The following is an 18,306-nucleotide window of genomic DNA, read 5'->3' as shown; positions in this document are numbered from 1 at the left end:
TTGCATCCCTAGATCCTCTCCTCTACTTCAGGAGGTTGGGCAATTACTCCTCTCTCATCCCTACAAAGGTTTGAAGGTTTCATTTCTGAAGAGGGTTCAAACAGGGAATCACTGGAGAGCCAGCTGAGGGTGAGTGCCTTACCTAAAACAGAGGGATTCAGTGACCACCTACAGGCTGACTGCTGAATGCAGGGACCCCAGCTCTTACCCCACAGACCTTCCCTGTCCAAACAGGAGCTCTTCCCTGAGGAATCTGAGCAGCCCCAAAAGAAAGACCTGAACATATGCACCTGGGGGCCATCCAGGTGACTCCTCAATGAAGCTCAAAATCAGTAAGCCTTACTCAACACCTCAGAGTTCAAGTCCACTACTTTAGACTCCCACACTTAATTATGAGCAGACAGCCAAGGACTGCCACAAATCTGAGAAAAGACTCTAAATATAATAACAGGTATTTTTTAAGATTTTATTTATTTATTCATGAAAGAGAACAGAGAGGGGGGGTGGCAGAGACACAGGCAGAGGGAGAAGCAGGCTCCCTGCAGGGAGCCTGATGTGGGACTCGATCCCGGGTCTCCAAGATCATGCCCTGGGTGGAAGGCAGGTGCTAAACCACTGAGCCACCTGGGCTACCCCAATAATAGTTTTTTTTATTTCAAGTTTTGATATCTATTATTTACAATTTCTATTTGGCCTTTAAAGTATAATAAATAACCATAATAACAGTTTTGAAAGGTTCTTTATTCCTTGTTTTCTATTTGTCTTAGTGTCTATCATTAATATCTTTGGGGTTTTTTAAGATTTTATTTATTCATGAGAGACACACAGAGAGAGGCAGAGGGAGAAGCAGGCTCCCTCTGGGGAGCCTGATGTGGGACTCGATCCTGGACCCCAGGATCACACCCTGAGCCAAAGGCAGGCACTCAACCACTGAGCAACCCAGGTGTCCCTCATTAATATCTTTGAAACAATGAGAAAATATATGAATCTGTGAAACAAGAGTAGGATACAGAAAATGAGCATTCAAGTAATGACCCCCCAAAAAGAGGTCTCAGTAACAGGACTGAAAAATAAAGTTGAGATAGTCTCCAAGACAGTAAAGTGAAAAACCAACACAAAAACAAGGAGTGCTTGAGTGGTGCAGTTGGTTAAGTGTCCAACTCTTGGTTTGGCTCAGGTCATGATCTCAGGGTCGTGAAATGGAGCCCCCCCGCATCGGGCTTCACACTGAGTTCGGAGTCTGCTTAAGATTTTTGCTCCCGGGGATCCCTGGGCGGCTCAGCAGTTTGGCGCCTGCCTTTGGCCCAGGGCGCCATCCTGGAGTCCCGGGATCAAGTCCTGCGTCGGGCTCCCGGCATGAAGCCTGCTTCTCCCTCTGCCTGTGTCTCTGCCTCTCTCTCTCTCTCTCTTTCTCTCTCTCTCTCTGTCTCTTTCTATGTCTATCATGAATAAATAAAAAATAAAATCTTAAAAAAAAAAAGGATTTTCGCTCCCTCTCCCTCTGACCCTTGCACTAGTGCATGTGTGCACTCTCTCTCTCTCTCTCCCCCCTCTCAAAATAATAAATCTTTAAGAAAAAAACAAAAGAAAAAAAACACCAAAAATAGAGAGATGGAAAATAAAAAAAACAAAAAATATTACAAAACTAGTCCAGAAGTTCCAACAGCCAAAAAATAGAATTCCAGAAAGAGGAAAAAAAGAAAAGGAGAGAGGAAAAGCACCAAAGAAATATTCACATAAATTTTCCAGAAGTGAAGGATGTAAGTTGCCTGACCGAGTCTATCTAGGCCCAGCACAGTGGGTGAAAACAGACCCACACCAAGCAACATAATCATGAACATGATGATTTCAGAACACCAAGAACCAAGAGAAGATCCCACAAGCTTTCAAAAAGGAAAGGAAAAAAAGAAGAAAAAAATCCAGGACAAAGGATGAGGAATCAGAAAGGCTTCAGACTTCTCCAGAGCAAAAATGGAAGCGAGAAGTCAACAGAGCAGGTACAAATTGTCAAAGTGAAGATCTAATAAAGACATTTGCATTCCTGCACAATTTCCAAAATTCTACCTCACAAGCACTCTTGCTCAAGGGCATATGGGCACAGCTATAGAAAGAATAATCAGGAAAGAAGAAAACATGGGACAAGAGAACAAAAGATCCAACACTGGAGAGGGCCAAAGAGACAGAAGGGAAATCCCAAGCTAACAGACCGAGCACCGCTAGTCCAGACCATAGCACTGTGGCTCAAGTGACAGTTGTGTTGATGGAGGTCAACACAAGATCCTTCCTGCTACTGGGCAATCTTTCTAACTCGAGGACAGAATGCCTAGGAGAGCAGTTGTTTATCTCACAATGTGTTGACAAAGTGCTCACTCTCTCCTCCCTTCCCTCCATGCTCACAAAAGTGTTCTGCTTTGACCTACTTCTGAGAGCAAGAGCAAGGCCATCGTCAAAAATAAAAAGCAGGCCACTCCCCCAACTTTGCGGATCACTCAGCAAGAGATACCACAGGACTTATTTATAGCCTAGCCCCCTAGATCCCCCAGAAGGGGGTCCTGTGCATTCTCAGGGGAACCTAACACCAGACTGTGACCCAGAGACTGGTTTATCTTTGGGGAGCTTTTATCTAACAGAGGCAACATTAATTACCCTTTCCCTGTACAACTAGGCTTGAGCTTGCTACTCAGTTTCTGAAAACTTTACATTGTTGAGGAAAGAATGCAGAGGATAGAAAAACTATAAAGTAAGGAAATGATCAACACAAATGTGGGGAAGAAAGGAAATTTCACAGGGAGGAGCACTCGGGCTTCTAATGTGCTAGTAATTATTACTAAGTCTTGGTTAGGTAGGTATCCACTTACATAGAACTTTATTTTTTTAATATATTTCTAATACATATATGATGTTACATTCTATATAAAATATATTTTAAGTAAACTCCTGTTTACATCAGTGAAATTGTTTTAATATCTTGAAACACCGAAGGAACTCTAAAAATAGTCTTTAAAATTCTCTGCCTATAAATGGGATAAGTTATGTGAAATGGGCAAATTCTATATAATGTACCAAAGCTGATGCAAGAAGAAATAGAAAATGTAAATAAGTTTATAAGTATTTTTTTAGGTTGAATCTGTAAGTTAAAATCTCCCGGGATCCCTGGGTGGCGCAGCGGTTTAGCGCCTGCCTTTGGCCCAGGGCGCGATCCTGGAGACCCGGGATCGAATCCCACGTCGGGCTCCCGGTGCATGGAGCCTGCTTCTCCCTCTGCCTGTGTCTCTGCCTCTCCCTCTGCCTGTGTCTCTACCTCTCTCTCTCTCTGTGTGACTATCATAAATAAATTTTTAAAAATTTAAAAAAAATTTAAAAATTAAAAATAAAAAAAATAAAAAATAAATAAAATCTCCCTACAGGGGCAGCTGGGTGGCTCGGTGGTTGAACATCTCCCTCTGGCTCAGGTCATGATCCTGTGGTCCTGGGATGGAGTCCCTCATCGGGCTCCCCACAGAGAGCCTGCTTCTCCCTCTGCCTGTGTCTCTGCCTCTCTCTCTGTGTCTCTCATGAATAAGTAAATAAAATCTTTAATTAACTAATTAAAATATTTTTTTAATTTTTATTTATTTATTTATGATAGTCACACAGAGAGAGAGAGAGAGAGAGGCAGAGACATAGGCAGAGGGAGAAGCAGGCTCCATGCACCGGGAGCCCGACGTGGGATTCGATCCCGGGTCTCCAGGATCGCGCCCTGGGCCACCGCTACGCCACCCAGGGATCCCTAATTAATTAAAATAAAATCTCCCTACAAAGAAGGCTTCAGACCCAAATATTTTACCAGCAAATAATATCAAACATGAAAGAAATAATTCCAGTTTCATATAACCTCTTCCAAAGTACAGAAAAAGTGACCATACTCTGGAACTTCTTTTTTTACCATACTTCAGTATGGTACTGGCACAAAAAAAGACACACAGATCTAGAAAACCCAGAAATTAACCCACCTGTCTATGGTCAACTCATCTTCAACAAAGCAGGAAAAAATATCCAATGGAAAAGAGACAAGTCTCTTCAACAAATGGTGTTGGGAAAACTGGACAGCCACATGCAGAAGATGAAACTGGACTACTTTCTTACATCATACACAAAAATAAATTCAAGATGGATAAAAGACCTAAATATGAGAGAGGAAGCCATCAAAATCCTAGAGGAGAACACAGGCAGCAACCTCTTTGACCTCAAGCACAGCAACTTCTTACTGGACATGTCTCTCGAGGGAAGGGAAACAAAAGCAAAAATGAACTATTGGGACTTCATCAAGATAAAAAGCTTCTGCACAGCAAAGAAGACAATGGACAAAACTAAAAGGTCACTGAGAGGCATCTGGGTGGTTCAGTGGTTGAGCATCTGACTTTGGCTCAGGTAATGATCCTGGGGTCCTGGGATTAAGTCCCATACTGGGCTTCCCACAGGGAGCCTGCTTCTCCCTTTGCCTGTGTCTCTGCCTTTCTCTGTGTGTCTCTCGTGAATAAATAAATAAAATCTATTAAAAATATAAAAAAATAAAAGGCCAGTGACAGAATGGGAGAAGATATTTGCAAATGACATATCGAATAAAGGGCCAGTATCTAGAATCCATAAAGAACTCATCAAAATCAACACCCCAAAAATAAATAATCCAGTTAAGAAATGGGCAGAAGACATGAACAGACATTTCTCCAAAGAAGACGTACAAATGGCTAACAGACACATGAAAAAATGTTCCACATCACTCATGATCAGGGAAACACAAATCAAAACCACAATGAGATACCACCTCACACCTGTCAGAATGGCTAAAATCAACAACTCAGGAAACAGTAGATATTGGTGAAGATGTGGAGAAAGGGGAACGAACCCTCTTGCATTGTTAGTAGGAATGCAAACTGGTGCAGTCACTCTGGAAAACAATGTGGAGGTTCCTCAAGAAGTTAAAAATAGAGCTACCCTATGACCCAGCAATTGCACTACTAGGTACTTATCCAAAGGATACAAAGGTACTGACTCACAGGGGGCACATGCACCCCAATGTTTATATGTTTACAGACGCACTATCAACAATAGCCAAATTATGGAAAGAACTCAAACTTCCACCAACTGATGAATGGATAAAGAGGATGTGAGATATATAGATATGGATAATGAAATATTACTTGGACAGCAAGAAGAATGAAATCCTGTCATTTGCAACAACACGTCTGGAACTAGAAGCTATAATGTTAAGCAAAATAAGTCAGTCAGAGAGAGATAAATATATGATTTCATTCATATATTTAAGAAACAAAACAGACGAACATAGGAGAAGAGAAGGAAAAATAAGATAAAAAGAGAGGGCGGCAAACCAAGAGACTCTTAACTATAAAGAACAATGAGAGTTGCTGGAAGGGAGGCGGGGAGGGGATGGGCTAAATGGGTGATGGCATTAAGGAGGGCACTTGGTGGGATGAGCACTAGGTGTTATACCTAAGTGATCAATCACTAAGTTCTACTCCTGAAACCAATACTATACTCTATGTTAACTAACTTGACTTTAAAGTTTTAAAAAACTGTAAAATATTATTTAAATAATTTTTAAGGGATCCCTGGGTGGCGCAGCGGTTTGGCGCCTGCCTTTGGCCCAGGGCGCGATCCTGGAGACCCGGGATCGAATCCCACGTCGGGCTCCCAGTGCATGGAGCCTGCTTCTCCCTCTGCCTGTGTCTCTGCCTCTCTCTCTCTCTGTGACTATAATGAATAAATAAATAAAATCTTTAAAAAAAAAAAAATAAATAAATAAATAAATAAATAAATAAATAAATAATTTTTAAAATACTATTTTTATGGATTGAAAGACCCAACATTTTAAAGATGTCATTCTCCTCAAAGAGCCAAGAAGAACCAAAATAATCTTGAAGAATGAGGTGTAAGAACCTACACTATCACATAGTAAGAGTTATTATAAAATGCAATAATTTCTCACTGTTGAAGCAAAATGAACTGTTTTGTTGTTTTATTTGTCTATTCTTGAACCAATACAACAGAGACACTGCCTGTGTCTCTGCCTTTCTCTGTGTTCTATTGGTTCAAGAATAGACAAATAAAACAACAAAACAGTTTTTGCTTTTGTTTCCCTTCCCTCAAGAGCCCCAAAACAGATCCACACACATACAGACACCTAATTTTATGCAAAAATATCACCTCAGAACAGTGATTAAAGGGATGGTCTCTTCAATAAACAGGGCTGAGTCAATCAGACATCCATATGGACAAAAATGAAATTTGACTCCTATTTCATATCGCACAAGCAAAATGAATCCATTCTAGGTGGATCTAGATATAGAGATCAAAACAAAATAATATAAAAAAAAAAAACAAAAAACAAAAAAACAAAATAATAAAGCTTCTAGAAAATAATACAGGAGAGTATCTTCATGAGTTTGATATTAAAAAAAGATTTCTTAAGCAAATTGAAAAGGCACCAGCCATAAAGGCAGGACTGGCTACATAATTTGTGGAACCCCTTGCTCTGCAATAGCAAAGCATTAAACCAGGTGTGGGTCCCTATTGACCATAGGGCCCTGTGTGACTACACAGGTCACATGCCCATGAAGCCAGCCCCTCAAAACGCTAAAAGACTAATAAATTGTACTTTTTAGAAACTAAGAACTCTTGGGGCACCTGGGTGGCTCAGTCAATTATGTGCCGACTCTTGTTTTCAGCTCAGGTCATGATCTCAGGGTCATGAGATCGAGCCAGGTGTTGGACTTCACACTGGGCATGGATTCTGCTTGAGATTGTCTCTCTCCCTCTCCCTCTGCCCCTCCCCAATGTGTGTGTGCTCTCGCTCGCTCTCTCTCTCCCTCTAAAAAATAAATAAAAATGAAAAACTAAGAACCTTTAGTCATGAGGTGACTATAGTTAACAATACTGTGTTGATGGTTGAAGTTGCTAAGAAAATAGATTATAAAAGTTCTCATCACAAGAAAAAAAATTCTGTAACTGTACGGTGATGGATCTCAACTAGACTTAACTGTGGTCATCATTTCACCATATACGCAAATATTGAACCACTATGTTGTATACCTGTAACAAGTATCATGCCATATATCATTTCTACCTCAACAACAATTAAAAAAAAAAAAAAACCCAAGACCTCTCATTCATTAAATGACACTCTTAAGAGAGTGAAAATGCCAGCCAAAAAGGTGGAAGAAGGTATTTGCAATGCACGTATCCGACTAAACCTCACATATAGGACACTTTAGAAACTCCTGCAGAGCTATAAGAAAAAGTAGACAATCCTTTTCTTCAGAGATAAATAGCTAATAAACATATGAAGAGGTGCTGAACCGCATTAGTAATCAGAAAGATGAAAACAAAAATCCACAGCAAATAAACACTCACTAGAATAGTTAAAATTTAAAAGACTGGCAGCACCAGTACCAGTTTGTTTTATTTCCTACAGTACTTATCACTTTACCACCTCCTTACACACATAAATACTTATTCTTAGTGAGCAGGTGACCCAGCTGAATTACAGAACTTTCTGGAACTATGGAGAAAGAGATCTGTTCTTTCAGGTAAGATTGCTTAATTGGAGCTGCTATATTGCCCATTTTGGTGTTAGTGCAGAGGAAAGCACAGATAAGAGATGAAATCATAGCCTTAAAGATGCTATTTGAGCAGTGGTATCTGATTTAGTTGCACCTGAAGCCACATCCCTGGCGTCCTAATTATGTAAGCCAATCAATTTCCCTTTTCACTTAAATCATTTTGTGTTTCTGTACTCATGACTGAAAGATTTTTAACTATTACAATGTTGTAACAAAACAAAATGGTAGACTGAAAAGCAGTGCATCAATCCTTCGAACTTATGTTTACAGATAACTTACGGCAATGGCATATGAGGTTACATGAAAAAGACAAGATACAGAAATGTTATATAGTACATTGATTTTGGAAAAACTTTGTGTAAAAAATGACTTGTGGGGCACCTGGGTAGCTCAGTCAGTGAAAGTGCCCAACTTTTGATTTTAGCTCAGGTCATGATCTCAGGATCCTGGGATCAAGTCCTATATCAGGCTCCCTGCTCAGCAGGAAGTCTACTTGTCTCCCTCTCCTCCCTCCCATTCATGCTCCTTCTCTCTCTCTCTCTCAAAATAAAATAAATAAATCTTTTTTAAAAAACACACTTAGGGGCACCTGGGTGGCTTGGTAATTGAGCGTCTGTCTGTGGCTCAGGGTGTGATCCTGGGGTCCCGGGATCAAGTCCTACATCAGGCTCCCCACCGGGAGCCTTGCTTCTCCCTCTGCCTATGTCTCTGCCTCTCTGTGTCTCTCATGAAAAAATAAATAATAAATAAATAATGAATTTAAAAACACACTTGAATAAATATTCAGAATTATAAAAAGATTGTCTTTCGAAAATGATTTTTCCTCTTTTTATAACTTTGCATTTTCGAAAGTTTCCATAAGCAGTGTATTATATTTTTAACACCTTTTATTGAGATACAATTCACACACCATAAAATTCACCCTTTTAAATTGTACATTTAGCAATATCTAGTATGCCCACAAAATTGTGTAACCATCACCACTACCTAATTACAGAACATTTTCATCACCCCAATGAAAAAAACCTATAGTATTAGTAGTCACTCCACATTCTCTCTACCTGAGCCCCTGACAACCACTAATCAACTTTCTATTTCTATGGATTTACCTCTTCTGGACATCTCAAATAGAAGCACACAACACGTGGACTTCTGCGTCTTGCTTCTTTCACTTAGTATAATGTTTTCAAGAATCATCCATGTTTTAACATGAATCAGTACTGCATTCCTGTTCATGACTGAATGTTATTCCACTATATGGATATGCCACTTCTGTTAATCCATTCATCCATTGATAGACATGTGAGTTGTTTCCATTTTGGGGCTATTTTGAATAATGCCACTATGAGCATTCATGTACAAGTTTTTGTGGGGACATACATCTTCAGTTTTCTAGGAGTGGAATGGCTGGTTGAGTGCATTTACTTTGTTTTTGTTGCATTTACTTTTATAATTTGTTTAAAAAACACAGAGAACTATTTCCTAGTGGAATATGTTGAATGTCAGTGCCACCAAACTCAGAGCCACACTGATTCCTTCTCCTGCCACAGAGAACAAGTTACTATTTTAGAGAAGACAACCGTAGGAAAAGAACAAGGACCACTCACTATTTGACAAGTACCCGTGTCTGCCAGGCATTTATAATAGATAGCAAGCTTTAATCACATTATTATCAAGATGCCAGAGTACACACATCAGTCAAATGAGACTATAAGCTATTTAAAATTCCTGTACTCATTGACAAGGCTAAAATAAAGACAATATTTCTATGAATGTTTACATTTTTCCCACCCTTTTTTCTTACCATATTTTCTCAATGACAGCTCGATTTTACCACTTGATTTATAATATCATTTCACAAACTCAACCAGCATAACTTAAATATTTACTACATTGATGCAGAAAATTATAAAATTAGGAAATGCTGATAATTAAGAGAGCCTCCCTCTGCCTTCAGTGTTTTCAGTTAAATCATAAGATAAACAAACCACTTAAAAATCTTAACATCAGAATCAAACTCCTGGCCAAATATTCATCTTATTCTTCTCATTGTCTTGAAGCCTTGAGGTGGATTTTCCTGCACACCTCCATGTTCCCTTTTTTTTTTTTTTTTCACCTCCATGTTCCTAATGAATAGTGACAGCTGCTACCATTCTATCGTTAATTTTATTATTAATACTAAATTGGTTGTACCGTGCTTGCTTCGGCAGCACATATACTAAATTGGTTGTACCATGGTTACCGTCTGATACACAGTTAAATATAGGGAGAAAAATATACTCTTCTACAAGGCAAATAGTGATCCTGTTCTTCTTATTCCCAACTCTGTTTTAAAATAAAAAAGATTGTAAAGACACCTTGGGTGGCTCAGTGGTTGAGTCTGCCTTCAGCTCCAGGGCATGGTCCTGGGGTTCCTGCAGGGAGCCCGCTTCTCCCTCTGCCTGTGTCTCTGCCTCTCTGTGTCTCTCATGAATAAATAAATAAAATCTTTTTTAAATAAATAAATAAATAAATAAATAAATAAATAAATAAATATAAAAGGATTCTATGTAAGACTTAGTGTAGGAAACCATAAAATCCAGGCAGTTACATCATATGTGTTCAAAATAAAAATGATCTAGTCATTTTGGTTCATAATCCATACTTATTTATGAAATCATTATATCCCCTTTGGTTTATCAACAGGAAATGACCTATTTTAATCAAAGATTAAAATTGTTTTCTATTATAACATGTTATAGAAGGGGGAATATCACTTAGGAAAAGAATTGTCAGCACTGGATCCATATATAGAGGGGAAAATAGGGGTTATCTGAACTTTTGTATGTTAAATACAAAGAACTCAACATGCATGTTGTATTTAAATGCATCACTGCCAATCACCACTAAAATGAAAGCTTAGTTATTGAATGTAAAATAGTGAAATCTAAATTCCTTAGAATTCTAATCAAATGTATCTATTAGTTGACTTTCAGGAAAGAGGCAAAATGTGCAATTATGGGAATAAGACATTTAGTCACAAAACATCTAACCCCTGGAGAAATAACAATTTAGTCAAATTTCGAACAATGTCTACATCATAATATAATATCATAAGAATGATAATTTTGATCCACTATCCTTTCTTAATTCAACAAAATACTTTCTGTTCCATTTAGTTGAGCCTTATTACCAAAGTGATAATTGAATTCCCAAGGTTAAGAGGCATTAACCCCATACTCTGAAATACAAAACTGTCTAGACTTAAAGAGACAAACTCTAAAATATATAGGAAAGCTGCATTCACAAATTCACAAATTGAATTAGGTGCTTGTGAACATGTTTTTCTTAAAAGACACAAATGCCAGTCCTTTTCTCAGTCAAATAAATCCAAACTTTAAATAATTATCAGCCCCTGTTAATTAATTACCAACCCATGACCCTGTGCCAGCCAGACATTCTGCTCTGTCTCCTTACACTGATTCCTCCCCCCTCTACTTTCCCACACATCCAAACTCCATGCATTTACCGCTTTGTGCTTTTCACTTCTGGTACAAACAATAATAATGGGTAGTTGAAAACACAGTTGAAAAGAGAAAAATCACGGTATTTCAAAATAAAAATGGGAAAATAACAGCATTTTTACTTGTAAATCAATCAGAATCCATGGAAAAATATCAAATATAACACATGCCAACTTATTGTAGATAGCTAAACATACATAAATGTACATCTATGTGTATGTATACCTATGTCTGTATTCCCCTTTTCTAGCTATTTCAGACAAGTACCTGGCTCTGGGGAAAACCCTATTCAAAACCAGTCTCTTTAAGGACACCCCAGCTTTCTGTATGGACTATTGTATCATTATGATAATTAAGCAACATTCTTTTTTTTTTTTTTTTTAATTAAGCAACATTCTGCTTAATATATATATTAGGTTGAAATCTTCTTTAGTAAACAGCAAGAATAATAATTTGAGGATTGTAAGCAAAGATATAATAAAACAGGAGGAAGAAAATGTGGTATTTACTTTTGAAAATAAACATAAGAATCAATGTAAGCCATTGATTTTATTATCTGAAACTAACCAAGCCCTGAACATTGTATTTTATAAAAACAAACATCTTAATTTGGAATTTTTTTAAAAACTGCAAAAGATATCACTTTATATATAAAATGTGACAGCGTAAAGAAACAAAGTAAGGCAACTTTCACATGCACCTAAAAAGTTCTTACAGGCATTTTATTGAAACATCATTGGTGCCTCTATTTGCCATACCTGAACATACTGTTTTGCCATGCTGCATGTTAATAAAGAATACAAAACAAAAATAAGGAAATGTTAGCAGAATAAAACATAAAACTATCACATGGAGAACTTAAAAATTAAGTCACAAGTCTTTATATCTAGAATTTAACATGGGTCAGTGATTTAACATTTTCAACTCAAGTAACAAACCACACAGCCCTTAGCTGTGAATGGATGACCCATGAGATGGATTTAGTTTGTTAAAACATTTTGTCCCTCTTAGATTTCAAAGCAAGTTGAACGATCCTGTTACAAAAGTGTCCTTTTAAGTCAATTTTTAATCCACTTATTAGAGTGACACCAAATAAGAGGACAAAGATAGTTGCCTTTCAGGTTGTGCCTATTTGATGCAATTCTAAAAATAAAGATTTTAGTCATTCTTTAGCATCAGGTAAAAATAACCACTGTCAAAATGCAGTACCACTTCAAATCCAGGATGAAAAAAACAAATTTTGTAACATCAGACATGTACCATACATTGTAACCAAAAAAAAAAAAAAAGGAAACTGGGTTGTTCCTGGTTCTTAGTTCCCACGCTATAAGCTTCTATTTAAAACTTTGCAATATATTCAAGTCTGACTACTGGCTCAGCTCCACTAACATTTCAGACACATGCAGCAAAAGGGCTGCCCCGAAGCCCAGTACTTACTTCTCTTCTGTGACACAGCCTGCAAGCACGCAGTCACAATATCGCAGTTTCTCTGTACTTTGTGCAGCAGCCTGTCTTTTTGCTTCAGCTGCCGAAGTAGCTTTGCCGACTGAATGCCAATTCTGTGCTTTAGCTCTTGAAGGATTATCTTCAGTTCATTAGTGTCTATCAGCAAAGAAAAATAAGAAAATAAATACCCAGAGAGGAATACAAATACCAATATAATACTAATCATGGGATACACATCTAGAACACCCATTTAAACCAGGTAATTCTGGGTTCTCACTCAGGAGTACCTATACGAATTCAGCCAAGATATTTTGTTCAAATAAGTCACTCATCTATTTCCTGCCTGTGAAACAAATACTGTAAGATAAATTTTATCCGTGAGGCCACTTGCAACATGTAAGCAAAGACTCTTGTAATATTTAGCTCTGGTTACAAATTTACCTTTGGTTGCATGAAAATTGGCATTTGTATTTTTTTTTAATTTATGATAGTCACAGAGAGAGAGAGAGAGAGAGAGAGAGAGAGAGGCAGAGATATAGGCAGAGGGAGAAGCAGGCTCCATGCACCGGGAGCCCGACGTGGGATTCGATCCCGGGTCTCCAGGATCGTGCCCTGGGCCAAAGGCAGGCGCCAAACCACTGCACCACCCAGGGATCCCTGGCATTTGTATTTTGTATGATTAACGTGCTCAGATGGCAAGCTTACAAGAAAAGAATCCTTTTGAGTCTGTCCCATCAATGACAAACCTAACAGCTGATGGCAAATGTTTTCAAAAGCACTCACCTTTGTAAATGATCAGTTAAAAGTAAATAATATAACCACATTTTCTGATGTAGATGAATATACCAATATTGATTTTGTTTTAAATATATAGTCTTCCAATAGCTTGACTATTAGGTACAGTAGTCATTTTAGAAACTCAGCAAATTTTCAGATATGATAGAAAATACATTCCTTTAAACAGATAAGTGAAGGATAATTCTACAATCATAAAATTAATATTTCTAACAGCTGTTTTTCTACAAACAAAAAAAGATTCAGGAATCAAAAGTATGGACAATCTCTATATAAGTAATCATTACAATCTGGGAGTTCTGTTTGTCACACTTGGTTTGTGTTTTCTGATTTTAAGATTTTATTTATTTATTTGAAAGAGAGAGACAGAGACAGAGGGCCCAAGTGGGGGTAGGGGCAGGAGGAGAAGGAGAAGCAGGCTCCTCACAGAACTGGGAGGCTCTATCCCAGGACTCTGGGAACATGACCTGAGCCAAATGCAGAGGCTTAACCGACTGAGCCACCCAGGAACCCATTTGTCACATGATATTACCATTAGTCACTAGAGTGTGACCTGCCAGTCAGGGAAGAAGCTTCCACTCAATTTAGCATTGACTAGGCCCTCATTAGAGATCTTGTGTAGGATTTGGATCCATTCATTTTTAAACAGATTTGGAGAAATTAGCAAGGATCCATAAGAGAACAAAAGAAGTGTTCAAAAGTAAAAAAAATTTTTAAAAAGTTCCAGAGAGTCAAAGAAAATGAACTTTGGGGCTCTGCATAACAGAAATGAAAGGAGGGTCCTTTGACAGAGTCATATTTGACCACATCATGGAAAATGCATTTGACCTCGAGAAGAATTCCCTTTGGACACCTGGGTGGCTCAGTCAGTTAAGCATCTGCCTTAGACTTAGGTAATGACTCCAGGGTCCTGGAATGGAGCCTTGTAGTGGGGAGTCTGCTTCTCCCTCTGCCCCTCCCCCTCTGCTCAAGCTCACTCTCTCATGTTCTCTCTCTCAAATAAGTAAATAAAATCTTAAAAAAAAAAAAAAACTCACTTTGGATCAACCAACTACCTTTGTGATCTTAGGCAAGGCAATGTTCTGAGTCTCAAATTCTGCTTAGCCTATGAGTTTATGCTGAGAAACAAATGTGAATGGTCTGTATTAACATCAATATAAGGGATCCCTGGGTGGCGCAGTGGTTTGGCGCCTGCCTTTGGCCCAGGGCGGGATCCTGGAGACCCAGGATCGAATCCCACATCAGGCTCCCGGTGCATGGAGCCTGCTTCTCTCTCTGCCTGTGTCTCTGCCCCTCTCTCTCTCTCTCTCTCTATCATAAATAAATAAAAATTTAAAAAAAAATCAATATAAGTAGCACTAAAATAAGAATAAGGGATAATAGTAATGTAGAAGAGAACAGAGACCAGTTATTCCACTTACCTTGAGTTAAAACATGGTGATATATAATGGGGAGCAAGAGCGCATTTAGGTTAAATGATCATGTTTGTGCCCTAAGGACAATTAAGTATGGAAACAAGCTATAAGAGGAGATCAGAGGGCTCTTCTTTCCTAGATTCCTTCCATAGAACCTCTGTTCTTTCTTTGAATGTTCAAAATTTTTCCTTTCAGAAAGAAAAAAGGGCAGGAATATCATCATCTTGCATTTACATTACAGATTTCTTCCAACAAACAGTCCTTTTTAGTGACCCTTAAGGTACCTACAGCTCTGTGATTCTCTGAATTATATGTATTGTCCAATATGGGAAAAATCATCATAGCTGAGTTTAAAAATGTCTTCTACAGCAATATCTACTGGTATATAAGCATCTCAAAGACAGAAGTAAGGTTTCCTTTATTTTTATGTGCCCCACTGAATCAGCCACTCTTCCTGTTAAATGAGGTTAAATAAATGAGCAGAAGTGAGATCATCAACTGACAAGCAGTGGACAACCTCCCCTCTGAGGCATTCTGGCATATATGATAATAACAAAAATAGTATCTAATGTTTGTTGAGCATTTTATACACATTAACTTAAGTAATTATCTCCACAGTCCTCTCTCAGGTTAGGTGTTATTACTATCTGCATCCATAAGCGAGGAAAATGAGACACAGAAAGGTTAAAAAGCTTGCCTGAGGGACACCTGGGGGGCTCAGCAGTTGAGCATCTGCCTTCGGCTCAGGTCATGATCCCTGGGTCCTGGGTTTGAGTCCCGCATCGGGCTCCCTGCAGGGAGTCTGCTTCTCCCTCTGTCTGTGTCTCTGTCTCTGCCTCTCTCTGTCTCTCTCTCTCTCTCATGAATAAATAAAGTCTTAAAAAAATAAAAAAAAGCTTGCCCAAGGTCCCAGAGCTAGTAATGAACACTGGCAGGATACCAACTCCTGCCTTCTGACCTCAAAGTCCACTTCCTTTAGGAAAACACTGAGAAGAGAGCCAAGATTTCCTGAGAAACCATTTTTGATGCCTCCTGTAAATGAAGGACCTATCCATGCTAAACATCTAAATAGGTGCTACGGCAAAATTCCGAATAGAGAGAAGAGTGAATTAACACACGAGTTATCTGCAGTATATGAGATTCTTACTAAGCATTATGTTAGGAGGGACGTTTTTGACCCTGAAAAAAAGTCAAGTAATTTAATAAACCATAAAATTATTTATGCAGACAGCTGTTTCCAGGTGCTTCTACCAGCTTCTTTATTCTTAGTATTCTAATGATGTTCATTAAAAAAAAAAAAAAAAAAAGCGAGGGGTGTCTGTCTGTAAGAGTACTAGCATATGGCACTTCCGTTCATCCTAACAGGGTTGATTTAAAGGAAAGAAAGGTTAGCAGGCAGTAGCCATGCAACAAGGCAGACCTGGAAAGAATAGACTCTTACAGGTCTTAGGAATTAATAGAGTGGTTACTGGCTTGAAATCCTCTTGTAAAGCTGTACTGTTACCTCTTCTTTACGCTGTAGCTTGCCAAATTTCCTCCTCCAAAAGGAAATTACCAATCCCCAAAATGTGCTCAGTAATGAAAAGTGAACAGCTTTGTAAAAACAGAAAGCCAAATCATAATTCTTCAAAATTGACTTTGTTGGATTCTGAAAGAATTATTGCCCTATGTAACTCCTGGCATAAACAGGCACCCCGAGAACAGCCAAATAACTGTATTAAATGAAATGGCACTATTCCAGTCAAAGTCCCAGGCAGGGGGAGGAAGGTGGAAGTCATTTGTAACAATCATCTGGGGGGGGGGGGGGGACTTTTTTTTTTTTTTTTTTTTTTTTTGCTAGGAAGCCAAAAGAGGAAGTTGAAAGCTGTTTACACAGATTTGGGAAGGCAGACAGATTTATTCCTTTTCTGATGTGTGTGTTTTCCTCCCCGCTGACACCAGCTAGACTGATTACAATGAGGAGATGGGAGGCCATAGGACAGTGATAGGACAGTGTTCTCTCCTTCCTCCCTCTCCTGGTAATTTAGCAGGAGGACAATAATTCAAGAAATGTTATGGTGACTTAGCGTCTGTTTCCACATCCCACTTCATTTGGTAAATTGAAGTCTTGATACACCTATAAAAAAAGACAACTGCAATTACTGTGTTAGTGCCTGAAAAGCAAACTATTATGACCGGTTGAGGGAGGGGAAAAAAAATTCATTAGAACGTGAGCATCAGAGTCTGATAACAAAAAAAAACACCACATTAGCCTCTCCCCGCCCAAAACAAGGCCATTTTCGGATGGACCCTTGCAACTGCAGGTAGCAGTAGTCGCACACAGTAGGGCCCTCCGCTAATCCTCCACCGAGGGGGTTAAAAAAAAAATCCACCTCGTGAGCTTTCTGAAACCAGACAGGCTGGCAGAAATGGAATTCATGCGCTCTGCTTAGAAACTGCATTATCGAATTATTCCGCCCCGCTGGTGCAGCACTATCCTAGCGCCCTGGCCCGCGAGGGCGGATTAGGGGAAGAAGGGGGTGGGGGGGAATCAGGCGCAGGAGTCGCCTCTCTTCTCCCGGCGCCCTCTAGGCGACTTGGGTAACCGAATCAGAAACTCCAAAGCTGTCCTACAGCTGTGCAGGTGAAATCAGAAGGTGGGCTGCGTCTCCCTTTGGGCCTCCACAAACACCTGGCGGGGTAAGGGGTGCGGAGCCGCCGCCGCCGCCAACTGCGGTTCCCCTTCAGCGCTCTGGAGGGCAGGCAGGTGGGGGTACAGTGAGGACGAGGTGTGGTCACCAATCGGTGACACTGTGGGCACTCGCAGCAGGTCAAAGGAGACTCAGCCCCAAACCTGAGATCTGAGCGCTTGGCGGCCCCCGGCAGGTGTGCCCAGGTGAGCGGTGGCCCCCGCAGTGTGCCCGGGTGAGCGGCGGCCCCCGTAGGTGTGCCCGGGTGAGCGGCGGGGTCCAGTAGGTGTGCCCGGGTGAGCGGCGGCCCCGGCAGGTGTGCCCGGGTGAGAGGTGGCTTCTGTAGGTGTGCCCAGGTGAGCGACGGCCCCCACAGGTGTGCCCGGGTGAGCGGCGGCCCCCGCAGGTGTGCCCGAGTGAGCGGCGGGGTCCAGTAGGTGTGCCCGGGTGAGTGGCGGCCCCGGCAGGTATGCCCGGGTGAGCGGCGGCTTCTGTAGGTGTGGCCAGGCGAGCGGCGGCCTCCGCAGGTGTGCCCGGGTGAGCGGCGGCCCCGGCAGGGGTGCCCAGGTGAGCGACGGCCCCCACAGGTGTGCCCGGGTGAGCCGCGGCCCCCGCAGGTGTGCCCAGGTGGGCGACGGGGTCCGGCAGGCGTGCCCAGGTGAGCGGCCCAGGGTGAGCCCCCTCCCCCTCCCCGGGGCTCACCTTTCCGCCGCAGGTACTGCAGCTGGTGCCGCTGGCTCGGCCGCTCCTGCAGCTCCTGCAGCACCCGGGAGTCGCCGGCGCCGCCGCGGCCGCCCAGGAACACGTCGGAGCCCGAAGCCTCGGTGGAGCTGTCGAGGCTGTCGCGGCGCGGCGGGCG

The 18,306-nt window shown here is 40.6% G+C and overlaps 1 protein-coding gene across 5 annotated transcripts in view; it reads right to left on the bottom strand.

Moving 5' to 3' along the window:
• TBC1D30 (TBC1 domain family member 30) overlaps window positions 1-18,306 on the bottom strand; it is an 84,311-nt gene extending 66,005 nt beyond the window's left edge. Inside the window, exons 1-2 of one of the 5 annotated variants that reach the window (XM_072843132.1) lie at window positions 18,150-18,306; window positions 12,560-12,724 (exon numbers count right to left, since the gene is read on the bottom strand). Coding sequence is in view for 4 of the 5 variants with exons in the window: in XM_072843125.1 (XP_072699226.1) it covers window positions 12,560-12,818 (259 nt within the window). In the remaining variant the exon portion in view is untranslated. Of the gene's footprint in view, window positions 1-12,559; window positions 13,053-18,149 lie in introns of those variants that run through there. The other 4 variants (XM_072843125.1, XM_072843123.1, XM_072843128.1 and 1 more) reach the window with 4 other exon arrangements.

Source organism: Canis lupus, chromosome 11 (assembly GCF_048164855.1).
Source record: "Canis lupus baileyi chromosome 11, mCanLup2.hap1, whole genome shotgun sequence".
NCBI classification, from domain to species: Eukaryota; Metazoa; Chordata; class Mammalia; order Carnivora; family Canidae; genus Canis; species Canis lupus.
Note: the sequence above shows the minus strand (reverse complement) of the source record. Positions and strands in the feature narration are given on the sequence as shown.